This window comes from Lissotriton helveticus, chromosome 12 (assembly GCF_964261635.1).
Source record: "Lissotriton helveticus chromosome 12, aLisHel1.1, whole genome shotgun sequence".
Taxonomy (NCBI): domain Eukaryota; kingdom Metazoa; phylum Chordata; class Amphibia; order Caudata; family Salamandridae; genus Lissotriton; species Lissotriton helveticus.
Window position 1 is genome coordinate 247,149,728 of NC_136073.1, and position 19,874 is coordinate 247,169,601.

Consider the following 19,874-nt stretch of genomic DNA (forward strand, 5'->3'; position numbering starts at 1 on the left):
ACTGAGTGTCAGGGGTGGTGTGTGGCTCATCAGGGTCAACAGGGTCAGTCCATGGTTGGGACTCCTCCTGGCTTGTGTCAATGGGATAATTAAACTGGTCCTCATTGTACCCGTCCTCCACCTCCTCAGTGGCAGGTGTGGGGGAATAGGCATATTCTTGTCCATAGGATGGTATGGGTTCAAAAAGAGCAGGGGAGGTGGCAGAGTATCTCTTTCTCTTGAGTGGTATCTTGTAGGACTCCATAGGAGTTTCAGGAATGATTTTCCTTTTATAAATAGTGAGTCGCCCTGTTTCGGAGTCGATGAACAGTTTCGACTGGTTATCATAGGACGGTGGCTGGAACAGAACGTCCTCCTGCATGGGCTGAGCACCTGCGGCTACCGATGACGACTTGGATGCGTCGGTGCCCTTTGGGAGCTGGACCATCTTAGGTCGTGCCGTTGGGGGCAGTCCGTATTTAATTGGCGCCGTAAGCGTCGGCGACGGACTGACCTGCTTGGAGGTAGGCGTCGTCTTCGATCCGACTGACTTCGACTGTTCAGTCTGTTGCTTGTGGCCTTGCGTCGACTCGAGCTGTTGTTGCACAGCAGGTGCGCCCTTGTGCTTCGACTTGCTCTGTTCTTGCGGGGCGAGTTTTGTCTTCGACTCGAAGGCCTTCACCAGTAGTGGCTTCCGAGTCTTCGGATCGAGGCTCTTTTGGCTCTCGCGTCCCTTGGAAGAGTCGCCATCTTTGGACCCCGACGTGAGTGTGACGTGCTTAACAGTAGACACGGGCTTCGGCGCCCCAATCTTCGGCTCGACACCCCCTTGCGACCCCGAGGGGTCAAGCACACGTTTCGACTTGGTATGTTCCGAAGTCGTCGAGCCGATGACTGTCTTTACCAGTTTCGGTTTCGATTTAGTGTCTTTAGGTTTCGGTTTCGATTTTTCCACTGATTGTGGCCGATCGACCGATGGCTCTTTGGAAATGTTCTTAGCCTGGCCCAGAAGCGAGGCTATAGAACGTAGATGAAGATCTTGGCTAAGGCCTTCCGGCGATGCCTCGACCTGAGCCGTGGAAGTGTGTGTACCGGGCCCCACTACTGCGGTTGGGCCATGCTCATCGGCTGAGTCGTCATCGACGGCTCCGATGGGTTGTGCGTCGTCTCCTACCTCGACGATGTCTTCATCAAGGACGTAGAATTCTTCTTCGTCCTCATCGTAGTTGGATTCTCGCCCTGACGCGGGATCCGACTGTCGATCAGGATCCTCCTCTTCTACACGTTCTTCGTCGTCGGCTCCGAAGATGTTTTCTGGATCGGGCGCCGACTCCCGCGCCGACTGTCGTTCAGCGCGTCGAAGGCGAAAAGTTTTCTTTGATCTAAATCGAGAACAGGCCATGCAGCTGGCCTCGTCGTGGTCCGGTGAGAGACATTTATTACACACCGGGTGCACATCGATGTGAGGGTATTTTGAATTGTAAACGGGGCATAGTTTGAACGGGCTCCGTTCCATCGTCGATGGGGCCTTTGGTGTCGAAAGGCAAACGGCCGTCGACGTCCGTCTTGAGGAACTGGAACAAATATCAGGCACCGAACGAAAGACAATACCGACGCCCGAAGGTCTTTTGGCCTTGATAAAGTTTCTATATATATATTCCGAACGTGAGTTAAGAAAGTACATCCGAACCCAATGGCGGAAAAAAATCTGAGCATGGAGTGGATGCCCATGCGCACTGTAGTCCAGGGGAGGAGCCACCTATCTCGTGATACTTCGAAGACTCTTCCAGGACAACAATGTGCAATCATCCAGACCCAACACTAGGCGGCAATCTATTCATAGATATAAATTCAGCAGCCCACATGCCTCGAACAGCTTCGGTATCTATGTCCAGGGAAGTATCCAAAATTGAGATGGAGCCCAACACTACCTGCTGATGCATGAGAACCAGTACAACTTTTCTGGTCCAGTCTGACCCTGGAGAAACTGGAACCTCTGTGAGGAATTTTCAGGTGAAGTATCTATATAGGAATTGAGAGACAAGCTAACATAGGAACTATTCAACTGAGTGAAAGCTGGAATGACAGAGAAACTTATGGTCGCACCCAATTACTTCCAGATATTAGAAACTAAGGGGACGCTTCGCGTGACAGTCCAGCACAGAGGCACTATGAGAAAGAGCAAGGCACCGACATGCGGGTGACAAGAAGTTTCTATCTTCAGAGAAGAAGACTGAGAGGACAATAACAGAAAGGAAAGTAGACTTAAAGGAAGAGCGGGAAACCAGAAGATAGGGATACTGAGAGGAGCTAAACACTGGCAAGGATAGGTAGAACAGCATTGAAACTCCCCACACTTTAGTACCTTGTTATGGAGTACTGCCAATCCCGCAGCCTTTGCAGTTTCTTTGATAATGGGGTTTCATAGTGTTTCTTCCACTGACAGCAAAGTATGGGTTCCAGCTGAGGCCACCATAGCTGTGAAGAACATATGAAGTCAATTATAGTGCCAGCTTTAATCAAACACATTTTTCATACAGTTTTTCAAATGGTGTTATTCCCTTCTTACCTCATAGAACAAATATGTGATACAAGTGTTGGTGAGTTTGTAGCTAAGGATGCACACAAATTACCAAGGGTGGTGAGGGATTTCTTTGTTATTATTCACTGGATCTATACTTAGTCTCCAGCTTCACTCCTGTCAAAATACAAAGTTCCTTACCTTTAGTAACAATGTTTATGATGGATCCTCTGGGCTTTATTAACAGTTTGGAAGGCAGGCCACTCTGCCAAGCACAATGCAGAGTACCCTGTCCTCCAAACACGTGGATCCTCCACTCTGTTTAGAGTTGGGGGCAACTGCCATGGTTCAGACAGTGAAGTCTAAATTGACTCCACAGCAGAAACCCGTGATTGACAGCCCAACTGACACTGAGTCATCAGTCAACAGATGTCAGACTGCCCAAGCTACTAAAGATGGATGTTCTGACATCTTTTTTTCTGGATCAGGACTACGAGGGAAACCTTGGTGGTCCTAATCAGGAAACACAATTAAAGACCAGAACACACTGTAAAAAATTCCTACCGCATGCCAGGGCCATGAATTATTTGATTTTCAGCAGCAAACTCCTGCTTTGGGAGTTTATTTTTGAAAAACAAAAAGCTTTGCTATGTGGGAGCATAAACATGATGCATGCACACCAAAGCTTCAATGCCTGCAGCAGAGCTGCTGTGGTGCAGCGATCTCTACATGCCAGCACAGGGTTTCTAAACATTGCGAGCAGCACTCCCCAGGATAGCGAAGCACATCCCTCCACTGACGTGTCACCACATAGTACATCCTGGCATGCTTTCAACAAGGCCCTTTATATTCCTAGAGCTTCTGCATATTACAAGTATACTCCAGGCATCAGCTCGCTCCACAAATGTTGATCCCCAGCAATAGCTTCTAACCCTGCCTGTTAGCTCCATGTGATTCATGATATGTCTCCAATCCCTAAAAAGTGGCAACGCCGACCTATTTATAGCACACCACCAAGTGTACGACATTGAGTTTCTTACTTTTTTAATGGTGTCTCCGTGAAAGAGCATTATGGAATGGGATGACAGGAAGGTTCGTCCAAGGTGGTGACTTGGTATAAGTGCCACCAGATGGGACAATACAAGAGGCACTGTCAGGTGTATGGGGTTTGTGCAGGAAGTTAGTACAAATGGGAGGAATTTGCCTGCCCTACGAGATACTGGAGCCTTCCGCACTATTGTTGACACATACATTAAACCTGAGGAGATTCTCCCTGGTATATAGGACATAGGTGGGGAGCCAGGGAATGGCACTAAGTATTCCTTGCCCGAGTTGAGACTGAGCGCAACATCAAGGAGACCATGGTCAATGTTGGGGCAAGGGAAAAGCAGGGGTCTGGATGTCTCTTAGGTAATTATTTGAATGCCCATGGCTTGATGCCAAGACCAGAAGCCTTTGTGGCTTTGGCCACGTCAGCTGTGTTGACCAGAGCACAGGGGGCACTTCAATCTCATGACGAGACAGAGACCATTCTCAATTTGCAGGAAGGGGCAGAGAACGGGAAGGCACGGGACATAGAGGTCATTGCTTCTGCTCCAAAGAGAGAGGAGGATGAGGCTCCTGAAGTTGACCAGGTGCTGGAGTGTGGGTCGCTTTCAGAGCTGCAGGGTTTGTTAGCTGCTGGAGGGCTTAAAAGGAGGTAATATTCTGGAGGCATGGAAAGAGTTTGGACTTTGCCAGGAAGCAAAGGAACAGGTCAGCAAAGGAGTAGTTGGGAAACTCCATGTTAGCTTGGAGGATGGCCTGTAGTGACTCAGTGAATCCTGATCCAGGACCCGGCAAAAGGCTAGGGGTACTGTTACTGCACATGAATTCCCTGTTGTCACTGTACCTCTGAGGAGCATGACTGAAAAGGTGGTAGCAAAAGCTCTCCTCTGGATCTTTTCAAGGATCTTTTTCTTGGCTTCAATGTATGGTAATCTCTGACCAGCAAACCAATTTCAGCTCCTCTTGGATGATAGAGATGTGGGAGCAAGTTGGTGTGCGATACTCCTTCTCCATGGCATGCCACCTACATACCAATGGCTTTTTGGAGCAGTTTAACAAAACACTAAATAGCATGATATGAACTCTGTCAGAGAACCTCAGGAGGAAGTGGGATCTTCTCCAGCCATGTCTATTGTTTGCCTGACAAGAGATTCTAGAGAAGGAAGTAGGGTCCAGTCTCCTTGACCTTCTTTATAAATACCTGGTGCAGAGTTCGCTCATTTTAATCAGAAGGGTGGGAAGAAACCTCAGAGTATACAGAAAAGGATAATGTGGACTATGTAATTGGCCTCAGGAAATTTATAGAGCACTACATAAGTCGGGCACAGGAAAACTTTCAGGCTACCCAAGCACTGCTGAAGGACTGGTATGGCTAGAAAGCTATGCTAATGGTGTGGGCCACACAAGGTAGTTCAGAAGATTTGTGAGGTTAACTACTTGATGGACAGAGGTGCTACAAGGGAACCAAGAAGGGTGATCCATGCGAACCGGCGGAAGTCTTATCTCGTGAGAGATTACACAGTTAATATTGTGGCTGTGGCAGAGAAAGTTTAGGAAGACAGCAAGCCTTTTCCTGACCTTCTGCATACTGACATGAATAATAGCACTGTGGAAAGGGTTCAATTAACCCGAGTTATCACTTGAGCAGCAGAGAGAACGTAGAGAGGTGCTGGAACGATTTTCCAACTTCTTATCTCTGACTCCTGGGTTCACAACTATCTGTGTACCCAATTTAGACACATGATACAGTCTACCAGTAAAGGTCAGAAAGTACAGAATGCCTGACCGGGTTCAGCAACGCATCAAGATGGAAGTTGTCAAGATGTTGTAGCTGGGTGTCATTAAGAGATGTTGTAGTCCTTGGTCTAGTCCTGTGGTACTAGTACCAAAGCAATGGTCTACAGACTTATGGTTTTATGTGGAATATCAAGCCCTCAATAAGGGACCCAAGACAGAAACCCCTTCAATCTCAAGAGAGGATTAGCCTGTGAGTTAGGTGCTGCAAAGTACTTGAGCATTTTTTTTATCTGATGGCTGATTTTTTTCTTACACCTGGTGCCAAGAAAAAGACTACATGTTCTACCCAAGAGGGATTGTATCAGTTTAAGGTGATGCCCTTGCGTTGAAAAATGCTCAAGCCACATTTCAGCACCTGGTGAACCATGTTCTTGCAGGGTTGGATGAGTTATGTGTGGCCTACCTAGATGATACTGCAGTGTTTAGCAATCCATGACAGGATCACTTGAGGCACCTAGGACAGATATTGGGTAGGATACAGGTGGTGAAACTGACCATTAAGGCTACCAAGTGTGAGGTGGGGCAGTCCTCTGAGGTCGTGAGGTAGGTAACAGGAAGATCTGCCTGTTGGATGCCAAGATTCAGTCTGTGAAGGATTTGAGAGGTACTTACTACCCATACTGAAGGAGGGCCTTTCTAGGACACACCAGGTAATACAGGACACTTGTGGTGAACTATGGCAGTATAGTTGCCACAATGAATGCTTTGACCTAAAGAAGCAGTCCAGAAAGGTGATCTATTTTATTTATTTATTTATTTTATTGAACTTATATTGCGCACAGCTACCCGCAATGGGTTTCCCGGCGCCAGGGACAGACTAGAGAAGAAAACAAGCAGAGGCTGAAGATAGAAACAGAATTAAGAAAAAATTAAAACAAAAAAGTCTTTAATTTTTTACGGAAAACAGAAAGACTAGTTTCTGTTTTTAACGCCAACGGGAGAGCATTCCACATCTTGGGGTCCCAGATATGCGAATGAGCGACCTCCCATTTTTGTCAGTCGAATCCTAGGAATCACAAGATTATTGTTGTTGGATGACCTAAGAGAGCGGCCAGGCTGATATGGCTGGGCAAGATTGGACAGATAGCTGGGCGCAGAACCCTGACGAATCTTAAATAAAAAGCACAGAGTTTTAAAGACCACACGATCAGAAATTTTTAGCCAATGGAGGTCACGCAAAGCTTGCATTGCGGACGTTCTCCGTGGGACATTGCGCAGCAGGCGCGCAGCTGAGTTCTGTACTACCTGGAGTTTGTTGATTGTAGCTTTATCTGCTCCTATATAGAGCACATTGCCATAGTCGATACGAGACATCACAAGAGCCTGTACGACAGTTCTTCGGGTGGACTCAGGCAACATCCATATGATCTTCTGCAACCAGCGTAGAGTATTAAAGCAGATTGCAGCGACCTTTGTTGCCTGCTGCCTCATTGAAAGATTGTCGTCAATCAGGACACCGAGGTTGCGGGCAACAGACACGGGGATAGGCAGCGGGCCCATATCACTGGGCCAGTGTCTAGAGCCCCACAGATCTTTATGTTTACCCAGTATAATCACCTCGGTCTTGTCTCCGTTGAGCTTTAGCAGATGTGCTTGCATCCAAGCTGCAACACGAGAAAGGCCAATTTTGAGGGCAGAAATGTCCTGGGTCCTGCTGCTAGACAAAGAGAACACTATCTGCGTGTCGTCTGCATATGAGTATATAGACAAACTGGCGTCCTCAACGATAGATGCAAGTGGTCTGATATAAATATTGAACAACAAAGGGCTCAATATAGACCCTTGAGTGACGCCGTAGGCAGAGAAATAAACTGCAGATTCAGCTTTGTTCGAGAAAACCTGAAAGGTGCGCTCATTAAGAAATGAGGCCACCCAGGCAAGCGCTGGTCCAGCAACACCGAGGGAGCAGAGAGACTCCAGCAAGATGGAATGGGAAATCTAGACTGGGAAGTGTCAAAATGTATTTGAGGAACTAAAGGCACAATGTAATGTACCTGCGCTGAAAGCTCCTGACTACAATCAGCCTTTCATGGTACAGACGGATGCCTCTGACAAGGGAGTTGGGACTGTGTTTGGTCAATGGGATGACAAAGATGGAGAGCATTCGGTAGCCTTTATTAGTAGGAAGTTACTACCCAGGGAGCAGAACTAGGTGCATTAAACACCCAAACGAGAAGCAACACTAGTGCATGAAAGTTTAAACATTCTCACCATTTTGCCCAAGTGCTTCCAGTAAATCAAGCAAATGGTTTTTATGACACAAGTTTGCCATGAATTACAAGCAATACCTTTTTTTAGCAACAAGTTTGTGATGATCAAAGTTTGGAAAAAAGGATTTTGTTTTTATGTTGGCTGACATTACAGATGTTGCTCTATTTTTCTACATGCTTGTTCATAGTCACAAATTCTATGTGAATCTTAGCACTGTATAATTTTGTGTAGCGTAGATCTCTAGACCAACTGTATGATAGACTGTGATGTTATGTTATGTGCAAATATCTTCTTTGTGTGTGTATAAAAGGATCTCCTTTTTTATCTTTGATCTGTATTTTGATTGGTTAATGTGGTGTGGATTTGTAATTATTGATTTTTGTCAACTGATATATTACTGAAGTTTGTATCTTTTACTGAATAGGCACATCTTTAAATGTTCTTTACATGTCTGCAGCCCTGAGGAAGTCTTTTGTTGAGGCAAAACGTGCTGGCTGCATTTGTGCTTTTTGAAGAGGAACACGAATTAAAGACAGATGCTAACAAAAATGACCCACTTGTGTTATTTTCATTGCTTCCTGACTAATTCTCTCTGTGTTCACTTTGTTTTGATGCCTCTCCATTGGGTGTTCAATGTTCTTAATGCATGAGCAGCTAATCATTGGAAGCAGGAAACGTGCTTTGAACACAGTAACAACTTCGGGTGGTGGAACACCACTTTCCCTAGCTGCCATCATTGGTTCAATAGCAGAACTAGGTGCCTGGTGAGTACTGAAAAAGAGTGCTTCGCCATAGTGTAGATCTTGTAAAAGTTCAACCGTTGTTGTTTGGCACTAGGTTTGCAGTGCAGACGGATCATACAGCATTTAAGTGGTTGATGGCTATGAAGAGAGATCAGAGTCCTCTGATCTCCACCACCCAATTCCTGGAGTGACACATCGGTCACTATTGTCTGATTGGAGTGGGGAAGAGAGAGGGGTCTGCCGCTAACCCAATAGGGTTTTGTAAGTCACTACTGCAGGTACTTCGCAGTTCCCGACAACATCTGGACCATGTCGGAGAGATTCCCCTGATGCTGCGCCTACTGGAACTTGAGGTTCCTCTGCAGAGTCCACATATGCCATGGGGCATATGTCACAAGCAAGATGAAGGAGGCCATGAGGCACAGCAGCCTCAGAGTCTCACCGAAATCCAAGATAGAGGAGGAACATGGAGGCCTGTGACTAAACGGCCGCGGATGTGCTCCCTCGGGTTCCGCATAGGGGTCCAAAACTGAAGCCCAAATGAGATTAAACAAAAATTCCTGCCGTACTTTTCCTTTTTCGCGCTTTTCCTTCTGTTGTGGAATGCGGGGGACCCCGCTCTTTCTTTATCGAGACGGTTCAGCGATTCCAGCCACCCTCGACACTCACGGCGTTTGCATTGGCGGCAGAGGAGTCGGGTCGGGAGCCCGGAGCTGGAGGTGGGGAGAGGCCGTGCATGAGAGGAGACGCCGGGGGATTGCATCCTTGTTGCTCCGGTTTGTGAGAGGAAGAGTCAGCACCAGTTCAGGAGCATGACCAAGTTGCTGGTTTGAAGGGCGTCTCAAGGAGGTTGCTGAGCAGGTAGCGGGGTCACAGGTGCCGGCTCCTGCAGAGGAGATCAAGGACATAATTTTTTTCTTAAACTATCTACCTGACGGTAAGTCAATATAGGGAAGCCTGACTGGGAAAGACAATTTCATGAGCAGTGATTCGAGGGGTAGAAAGCATTCCTCAATATGGTAGCGGTAGTTTGAATGCATCTGGCCCCCAGGAACATATGGTAAAGGATCATATGGTTTCAGCTCCTAGTACACATTCACTAACTGATTTACTTCTGGCAATGAAGGAAGAAATGACCAGCAGGTTTATTGTGTCGGAGACAAATCAAGCAGAGTTGGCTAGTAGGTTTTCTGTATCTGAAGCGAATCAGGCTGCAATCCGTTCATCATGCGAGGTATTGGCTCAGAAGATGAAGGAAATCATTTTGAGGACTGAAGCAATTAAGGCTGAAATCCCCCAAATAAAAGAAACAATCAAAACAACCCCTGCTGACCTGGCAAAATGATCACTTAAAAATAAGGAACTGAAGGACGATCTCGAGTGATTGGAAAACCACTCCAGAAAAAACAACTTTAAGTTTCTAAATACTCCGGAAGCTCTGGAGGGAGAGGACATAAAGGGGTTTCTGATTTCCCTATTAAAAAGCTCTGTTTGCAAAAACGTTCCAAATATTGATCTAGCATATGAGATCCAAAGAGCCCATAGGGATCCCTTTAAGAGGAACCCGGGGAGACAGAAACACCGAAAAATCCTTGTAAATTTTCTGCCCTATTCAGTTAAGGAGATGATCTTGACAGCCGCACTTAAGGAAAGGGACAATATTGTCTCCATTCTCGGATATGCCCTCCTTTTCTTTCTCTATCAGATCTGATATTACACACACTACTGCTACTAGACATTGGGAGTTGGGGAAGAGGTTAGCAGAGTTAAATAGTCTTGGGTCAAAGGCCCAACTGAGGTTTCCTGCCACACTACATGTGATGTGGAATAATCACATGTATATCATTCGTGCAACGGAAGAGGTGTATGCTCTGATTGCTAGGATTCAACAGGAAAAGGACGAAGGGAAATAGGGGTAGGATTAAAGGTTTAGGAGGGCTCGGTTTCAAGCACCCAAAATCTTAAGGGCTAAATATTAGTAACATATAACCTGAGAGAGTGGCGACCGAATAGGCTTAGCCTATTGGAAGGGAGGGTGCCTCAGGGGGTAAGGGGCCACAGGGGGGGAGGGGTAGGGGGGGATAGGGGTCACTGGTTGGGGAGCAGAGAGTGAATTTTTTTTTTTAAAAGAGTCATCATCTCATCTGTACTTTAAAGAATGCCGTATAAGTCAAAGAAGGGGTACATTAGTTGATGGCAGGTAATACCAAAAGTGACAGTAACATTTGTTTTATTCCTTGGAATTTTAATGGTTTGAGATACCCACGTAGGCAGAGATTGATATTTAAGTATCTAGAACTCTCTCTTATCGAGGTCTGTCTTTTACAAGAGACACATCTGACCTCTATTGAATCACAAGCAATTTTTTCAAAAATTCCCTGGATAAATTCTTTTTGTTATTCACAGCAATCGATTAACAGCAGGAGTGTTGTGATTTTGGTGAAGAAAGGGACTCCCTGAGTGGTTAAATCAGTATAGACAGACCAAACAGGGAGAAGGATTGTGGCTCAGATGGATTTGGGGGGATTGGCCTTGACTTGTTATTCTTATTACGGCCCTAATGCCGATGATTCCTCATATCTAAGTAAATTACAAGATAAATTAATGATGGCAACTCCTCCTTTAATAATATGAGGCGATTTTAGTGTCCGTCTAGATCCACTTAAGGATAGGTCTAATGTGCGTCGTCTAGTAGGGACCCCGCGATCTCACCGGGCCATGAAAAATATGTTACTCGATATGAACTTAGTAGACCTTTGGAGGGCCAAGAAGGGAGATCTCCCAGGATTTACTTTTTATAGTAAAAAAAAATCACCATTCTTCCAGAATAGATTACATTTTAGTCAATAGGGAAGTGTTAGATAATCTGTGTGATGTATCTGTCCTGCCCAGCCACCTCTCTGACAATGCCCCTGTCATGTTTTCATATTCTAAGGAAGGCAACAGGCCACAAATTAGATGGACATTGAACAGATTAATATTGTCAGATTCTGGTATTGTTCAGTTCATCAGATCCTCCACGTTAGAATTTTTTTCATTTAATTTGAGTTCCACGTCTATAGATTATGTATGGGATGCCTATAAAGCTAGTCTGAGAGGCACGCTGCATGGTCTAATAAGCTCTAAAAATAGAGCCAAGGCTTTGGAACTACATTCCATCGAGAATAAGATAACTGAATTGGAAATGGAAGGGAACAGTCTTAGTCAGGAGAACTCAGGAAAATTTATACAAGTTCAGAAAAACTTGGAGAAGGCTAGGCAGCAGCTTAGGAACTTGTTGGACCAGAAATGTAAGGCACAATGGTTAGCGAAGAATATGGAAAATTTTGATTATGGGGAAAAAGCAGGCGCTTTATTAGCCTGGAAGGCCAGGACTGATCGTTCAAAAAATAACATCAACAAACTAATTATTAACAGTAATGGAGATAAATCCAGTAAGGCGGAATATCTACAAAAATATCTTTTATCTCTTTTTTCAGATCTGTATAAGGAAGATTTGGTTCCTTCTCAGGAGAAAATACTTTCCTGGATAAGGGACAAATCAATACCCATTTTAACTGAAGCTAGTCGGCTTTCCCTTGATGCCCCTATAACTACAGAAGAAATTAGGGATCAAATAAAGAGGTCTAAAAATAATAAAGCCTCTGGTCTGGATGCTCTTCCGAATGAAGGTTATAAACTTCTTTCAGATCAATTGACCCCGGTATTTAACACAGTTTATAGTTCAACTAGTGTTTTACCCAGATCCTGGAAGGAGGCCACTATTGTTCTGATTCTGAAGCCAGGGGTGGATCCACTAAAGGCTGATTTCTACTGCCCGATTTCCCTGCGGAATGCAGATTATAAGATCTTCATGGGCATTCTGGCAGGGAGAGTGGCGAAACTGGCTCTGAGTCTGATTAACACCGACCAGAAAGGTTTTATGGCAGGGAGGTTTATGCAGGAAAAGACCCAACTTCTGATTGGGAATATTGACCTGACTATGGTGAGAGTGGACCTCTTAGCTGTAGTGGCCTTGAACGCAGCTAAGGCCTTTGACCGGGTCTGTTGGAGCTATCTCTGGGGGGTTCTTCAGGACTAGGTATGGGCCCTTTTTTTGTCCAGACTTTAAGGAATTGTTACCAGGGAGCCTCTGCAAAGATTCTGTTGAACGGCACACTGACCCCTAGTTTTGTCATCCAGAGAGGGACTAGACAGGGGTGCCCCATATCCCCTCTTTTGTTTAGTATATATATTGAGCCTTTGGCGCAAGCTATTAGGTTAGATGATTTTATCTGTCTCTTTAAATCATTAAACTATCAGTGTAAAATAGCACTGTATGCTGATGACGTTATTATCTATACCAGCGACCCGTAGGCAACTATCCCACGGCTTGGAAATCTGCTGGAGGAATTTGGCTTAATTTCTGGGTATCTAGCCAATTCCGCTAAAATGGAAGTGATGTGATGGAACACCGATTATAGGGGAGGCCCCATTAGTAAAGAATTTAAGTACTTGGGTATAAAAATTGTTAAAGACCTGAATAAAACTCCCCAGATTAATCTGGAAAAAGCCATAAAGGAAATCTACCATCTCTACACCAGACGGAAAAATCTCCCTTTGACGATCTATGGGAGGGTTAATCTGGTGAAGATGACTATTCTTCCTAAATTGACGTACCTGTTTAATGCTATTCCCTTAACCTTCCCTAGTAAGAGCATTAGTAAAATCCAGGGGAAAATTGGGAGTTTCATTTGGGGGCATATAAGTGCCAGGAAGTCCTGGAAAAAGCTGAGGAGGAAGCTCTTAAAAGTTAGGTTGGCCCTCCCGGTCATTAGCTGGTATCTAACAGCTTTTCAATTTAAGGGTATTAGGATGCTGTTGTCTATACCAGAGGATACAACATGGGGTAGGCTTCTGGGTGAGATGGCAGTGGTCGAGGGGGTGAAGCGGAGGTGAAGGGTTTCTCTATAAGTTTGGGGCCCCAAGATACTTTAAAGGTGTCCGTCTTAAGGTCCTTAAAGCCGCCTTAGAGACATGGCATAAAGTAAGATATAGATGGGGTATTGGATACTTCTCTGGTTTTGCTCCCATATGGGATTCCTCTGGGACCCCACTCTGCCTGAGAGGTAGCTTAGCGATACCAATTAGGAGAGCTGGTGTCAATAAATGGTCTGATTTGTTGGATGTAGATGGGATTTTTCCATGGGAGGTTTTAAGAGCTAAGATAGGTCCCACACTCTCTAAGTTCAAGTATCTCCAACTCAAATCATGGTATGAGGCAGATGTGGGTGAAGTAGCAGTGAATTGGGAACTAGAGCGTCTATTACAAGATGTCCAGCCAAAAAAGAAAGAAATAACCATGTGATATACAGGCTTCTTGAAGTAGATGATACAGACATTCCACCTCAATCATCGGTTTGGAACCAATCACCGCTTGATCACAATATTGAAGATTTTTTTGAGCCATCTTTCAAATGACTTTATAAATACATCAAACTGCAGCCTAAAAAAGAATCATCTTTTTGTACTTAATAGACTCTATTACACCCCGGCCAAGATAGCTACGTTTGCTACGCTCCCTCCACCAAAATGCCCCAGATGTAAAACACCGAATGCAGATGACATCCACATCTTCTTTGAGTGCCCAGAGTTAAGATCATATTGGAATGATGTGGGGAACTCCCTATCGGGCATTTTCGAAATCAACATCGAGACCAATCTTCAACTAGTGTTTTTTAGGGGCAATGACTCTACTAATGGGGTGTTATCTCAGATCCACAGGGGATTGTTGCTATATCTTATACTGCTCGCTCAGAGGGAGATTTGTATAAAGTGGAAAGACCCTACCACCCCGAATAGAAAGAGCTGGCTTAAAGCCTCATTTGGCATGGAACGTATGGAGCAAGAAATTTCGCTTAGCATTTGGCATCCTCTGTAAAACTGGGTCCGGGATTTATGTTTGTTAACTTTTTAAGAGTGCTGCCCCTCCCCCCCGGTCCTATGATTACACCAAGCCTCTACTATGGGCAGGTCGGGTTAACCTAAACAAAATCATTGAGCCGTGAGGCGCCCAGGTGTAAAGTATGACTGCTTGTTAAATCTGCAGATGTCTGTTGCTGAGATGAGGACTAAACAAAAAAAAAGGAGAAAAAAAAGATGAAGGAGGCTATGAGGAACAGCAGCCTCAGAGTCTGTCTCACCGAAATCCAAGATAGAGGCTGGAACATCGGTATCACAGCCTGAATATCCTAGAATCGCCATTTGGGAGCATATCCCAAAACTGCACTGTGTTCAGAACAGCTCCAATGAAAGGAAGCAACTGAGAGGGAGTCAGGTGTGACTTCAACATGTTGATAGTGAAACCCAGCCATTGCATGAGGTTCGCCATAGACTGCAGGACGGAGACAACAGCCTGGGAAGACCCCCCGTCAACAGCGAGTCATTGAGATAGAGGAAGACTGGCAACCCTGAGCTCCACAGATGTGCGGCAACCACCGACATCACCTTAGTGAACACCAGAGGGGAGCTGGTGAGGTCAAAAGGGAGCACAGCAAACTGAAAATGCCTGTGGCCCACCATGAACTGTAGGTAACAACTGTGGGCAGGCAGGATGGGAATATGGAAGTACGCATCCTGCAAGTCCAACTCTACCATACAGTCTCCAGGGTCCAGGGCAGACAGGACCTGAGCAAGAGTGAGCATCATGAGTTTCTCAAGAAAGAGCAGGTTGAGGATAGGACAAAGGCCTTCGTCCTTCTTGGGCCCCAGAAAGTAGCAGGAATAGCAACCTACTATTGGTGTCAGCACTCGCTCTGTGGCTTTTTTGGCAAAAAGAGCAGTCACTTCCTGGAGGAGAAGAGATAGGTGGTCCTACATCATCCTGTCGGAAGCAAGCGGCATGGAGGGAGGGGTAATCTCGAAGGGTAGGGAGTAGCCGATGCGGAGAACATGCAGAACCCATCTGTCCAATATTATGGACTGCCAGTGGGGCAGCTGATGGCGAACCTTGCCACCCAGTGGGTGCTCATGATGGTAAACGGGGAGATTAGAAAGGGTTGGAGGCTGCAGCTGCTAGGCGGTTTGTAAACTGACCCGACCACTGGCCACCCAACCCAGAAGGCCGATAGGAAACATGTCCACGACCATGCAAAGCAAGTAAGGACGCAAAAGGAACAAAAGGAGGATTGAGGGTGACGAGGGGCCATAGAAAGGCCCAAGGACATGGCCATAACCCTGCTGTCCCTAAAGTGCTCCAGTGCCGAATCCACCTTGTCTCAGAAGAGACGGGAGCCATCAAAGGGCATGTCCATGAGTGAGGACTGGACATCCTCAGAAAAGCCAGTAGTCCTCAACTAGGCATGACATCACAGGGGCACTGTCGACTAAACCACTGCCTAGTGAGTTGGTGGTGTCTAGTCCACAGCGAATGGTGAACTTAGCTGCATTCCTCCCATCAGAAACAGCCTGGGAGATCACGCCCTAAGCCTAATGCCAGGCTGGTGAAGAGAACAATTTCTTGCCTAAGTTGTCCAGCCTCCTGGATTTCCGATCCGGCGGGGTGGTTGGAAATGCACCAGGATTTACCCCAGATCTGCGCTGGCTGGCACGGAAAGAAAATAAATTATGTCAGCTCGCAAGGGTGGCGCCTACGTAGGCACCACAAAACATCACTTCCGGCATGGATGACGCTAGCAGCGCCACGTGGAGCCGGATAACACCACCTACTGGCATGCAAGGGTACTGCTCACAAAACATTTCCGGATCCAGTCTGACGCCTGGGGATAATTCTATGGTAAGGAATCTGCAGCTAGAAGTCTATCAGATTAGTCCAAAGCAAATGGTGATCTTAGCTACATCCCTCCCATCGGCAACAGCCTGGGAGAGCATGGCTCATACCTCTTCCGGGACAGTTGCCAGCACCTGTGCAACTATATCCAACAGAGCGTGGGAAAAGTTGTCCAAAAGGCATGCAGTGTTCACAGACCAAACAAGCTGGTGTAAGAAAACATTTTCTTGTCAAAGTTGTCCATCCTCTTGGATTCTGATCAGACAGTGCGGTTAGGTATGCACCAGGATTTGAGTGAGATATGGGGGACCACCAAGCTCTCTGGAGTGGGCTGTTAGGTGAGGAACTTTCTGTCCCCTGGAGCGGGGTGGTGGCGATGGGCAATTGTCCTGTTCACTTCCAGCTGAAGCACTTTCATCAAGACATTAGTCTTGACTGCCACCTAAGGCAAGCTAAAGTCCAGGACCCAGGAGGAGAGGAAGGCCTTGAATGCCACCCGAATCACTCACACATTCAATGTGAAGAATCTGAGCATAAATAAGAAAGGAGGGTTGGAATTGGGAGGGAAGGGAGGGGGAAGGTGAAGCCTAAACTTAGGGAAGGATGTAGCCCTTTTCTACGATTTGAAGGACTCAATGGTTCAAAGTGATGGCCTTCCAGGCGGGAAGAAAACAAGAGACAGCCCTCCCACAGGCTCCGTGTTACCTGCTTTTCTGGTGGTTCGGGTGAGGAGGAGGAGCAAGAGGAGGAGAAGGGTTGCAAGGTTGAAGCTGTCCGGGGTGAAAGGAAGATCATCTTGAGAAGTAGCCAAACCTGCAAAAATGGGTAAAAGTCTCTTGATTGAGGCAGAAGCGGTAAACCAAAGGAAACTGAGGTGGCTTTTCTGGTTTTATAAAGTTCGAAGGCTGAGCCAGCTTCATTTCCAAAGAGTCGCTCCCCAGCAAAGGAAAGGTCGATCAGGTTGGTCTTGATATCGCAAAAAAAATTCGAAGTACATAACCAAGCATGCCTCCATATAGTAATCGAAGTGCCCATGACCTGGGCTACTGAATCTGCCGTATCAAGGCCTGGCTGAATAAAATGATAGGACACAACTTAGCTATCTGAGATATGCTCCTGAAAATGGCCATTCATATTGTCAGGGGTATGTGGTAAAATAATCATAATTGAGATGATATTATTATGAATGTTTGAGGTAATGGCAATTCTCTATATTAATATGTTCAGTGACCCCTAAAGAAGGACTTGTGTCAAGCCCGAAATGCATTTGGTAACAATAAAGAACTGCTGCTTTGAACGTACCATGCGCTTCGATCGTGTTTTGGATAGAGGCTTGGATGAGTACATCTGTGACATGTGAAGCATTCGAAAAGCAGGATTCGAGTACTTGTGGATTCAAAAGACAAACTTAAAAATGGACTAAAGCTGGTTAAATTAATGGAATAGATATGGTTAATGTTGATAAAGACAGTTTCTAGGTAGTCAGTATACCCACTTACTGCTGTGTGGCTGGGTGTGGAACGAATGTTCGCTCCCCAGAGTATAAATTATATTGGTATGCCGCCAGGGCAAGGCATTACTCAGCAATGCACGCACTTTCCTGTTGATTATGATAAACAATTGAGTAAACAAGCTGAACCAAACGGTGTGCACACCACCACTTTGATGATTATACATTTTTTGCCCTACCGTTGGTATGCACCGGGACTGAATATTTGGCGACAAAGATTTGCGATCACCACACGTATGGCGAAATAAAACGTTTCAGAAAGCAGACTGATAACATCATGTCACTGAGAATTACAAAGCGGGAGATTTTTAAACGGTGAACACAGGATCGTTAATATTTACATATGAAATTATGTAGCATTTATTTATATGACTGTCTGTAAAATTTATTTTCAGGCAAACGTTTGAATACAGGGGTTATATTTTGTTGTTGGAAGGATTGTCTTTACGGTGTGGAACGACAATTTAGTGTAATCAGTTCGCACTAAAGCAAGGAGGCATTGCAATGTAAGCGTTTGGCTGAGGGTAATGATGCAATGTGGGAATTGTAGTTCACACGTAGAGTAGTGTGAATCAGGTGACTAATTAGCTATACACCAAACAAAATAGACATTCTAGTAGGCTGACGGTTTAAATTTAAAACGGTTATGTGGGGTGGGAAACATCGTCTAGTGGACTTGAAGAAAGGATATAACTGGAAATGCAGCATTTTACGGGTACGTGCTTAAGCGAGTTGACCACGATATATGAGAGAGAGAGAGAGAGAGAGAGAGAGAGAGAGAGAGAGAGAGAGAGAGAGAGAGAGAGAGAGAGAGAGAGAGAGAGAGATTCGAATGTCATTAGTGCAAGAATGAGAGGTGAAGTAATAGGGTGGTCTAGGGAACATTTTACATTTTTTTTGGGGGTAGAGGAGCGTTATTAGGGTGGCACTTAGGGAACTTAGTAGTAAAAATGTTGTTTGTTTGAATTTATGAGGATAGATAAAAAAAAGGGGTTGGTTGCATTTAACCTGTTGTCATATAATTGAGATGATATTATTATGAATGCTTTTGTATATACATGAGGTAATGGTGATTCTCTATATTAATATTTTCAGTGATCCCTGAAGAAGGGCTTTTGTCAAGCCCGAGGTGCATTGGGTAATAATAAAGAACTGCTGCTTTGAACGTACCGTGTGTTTCGATCGTGTTTTGGATAGAGGCTTGGATGAGTACATCTATAACATGTGAAGCATTCGAAAAGCAGGATTCGAGTACTTGTGAATTCAAAAGACGAACTTAAAAATGGACTAAAGCTAGTTAAATTAATGGAATAAATAAGGTTAATTTTCATAAAGACAATTTCTAGGTAGTCAGTATACCCACTTACTGCTGTGCGGCTGGGTGTGGAACGAATCTTCGCTCCCCACAGTATGTAAAATAATCTAGGCCATCTACGTTTAAGTCACGAGTTTACCTGGCTAATAGGCAGTAAGCATTAAGATATTTTACGACCCTACTGCCTGCTGAAAAACCCTTTTTGCCTCAACATGCTTGGACTCCCTAGTCTTTTAACTGCCAAGGAAGATGAAGGTTTATTCCATGCGGCTAACACAGGATCTGAAAGAGCCTTGATCAAGTGGTGAAGGGGCTCTGTAGTAGCAGCAGACGGCAGGACCACCTCAGTGAGGACGTTCTACTTGTTCTCTGTGAAGGGCAACTAAAGATTTAAGGCCTCAACAGCCTTTATCATCACTATATCTAAGAAAACTACTTCAGGCGTTGGTGTGCCAACATAGAAGTCTATAACTAGCTCTGGTGAAGTATCAATGCCACTTGCTGAGTAGAGACCATGACATTCATAAATACTTGCCCAGGGCCTCCAGAAATAATGGGATCAGAATTCGTCCCAAAGACATCAGGCAGTCAGTTTCTATATTCTTCTTTTAAAAGTAATTGGGCATCTCTGCATGATGTAATCTGATGGGGGGGAGGGGGCGATGTTGAGCTACCGACAACGGTGGTGCCGAATCCAGCACCAGTGGTTAAGTGGGAAGAGGCACAGTGCACTATGTCAGCTGTTGAGGTGCCGTATGCCCGAGGGCAAAATCAAAGGAATGTTGCGTTCCCCCGAATCCATTGGTGCTGTGCCTAAGGGCATAAAAATCAGAAGTAGGAACTGGGATGCCAGTCGGCATCGTGGCCTACGAAAAGATGGAATACATGGGTTGAGGAATGTCGCTGTGTTCACCCAGGTGTTGGGAACTCGGGAAGGGCAGGCGTCGACATCTCGGGCAATGGAAGCACTGACACCGAAGGGC

At 45.5% G+C, this 19,874-nt stretch overlaps 1 protein-coding gene across 1 annotated transcript in view; it reads right to left on the reverse strand.

Moving 5' to 3' along the window:
- The window catches only part of FANCA (FA complementation group A), a 674,778-nt gene that overhangs the window by 187,964 nt on the left and 466,940 nt on the right, over positions 1–19,874 (reverse strand). Inside the window, exon 36 of the mRNA XM_078671408.1 lies at positions 2,345–2,457. Within this exon, the coding sequence (XP_078527534.1) occupies positions 2,345–2,457 (113 nt within the window). The remainder of the gene's footprint in view (positions 1–2,344; positions 2,458–19,874) is intronic.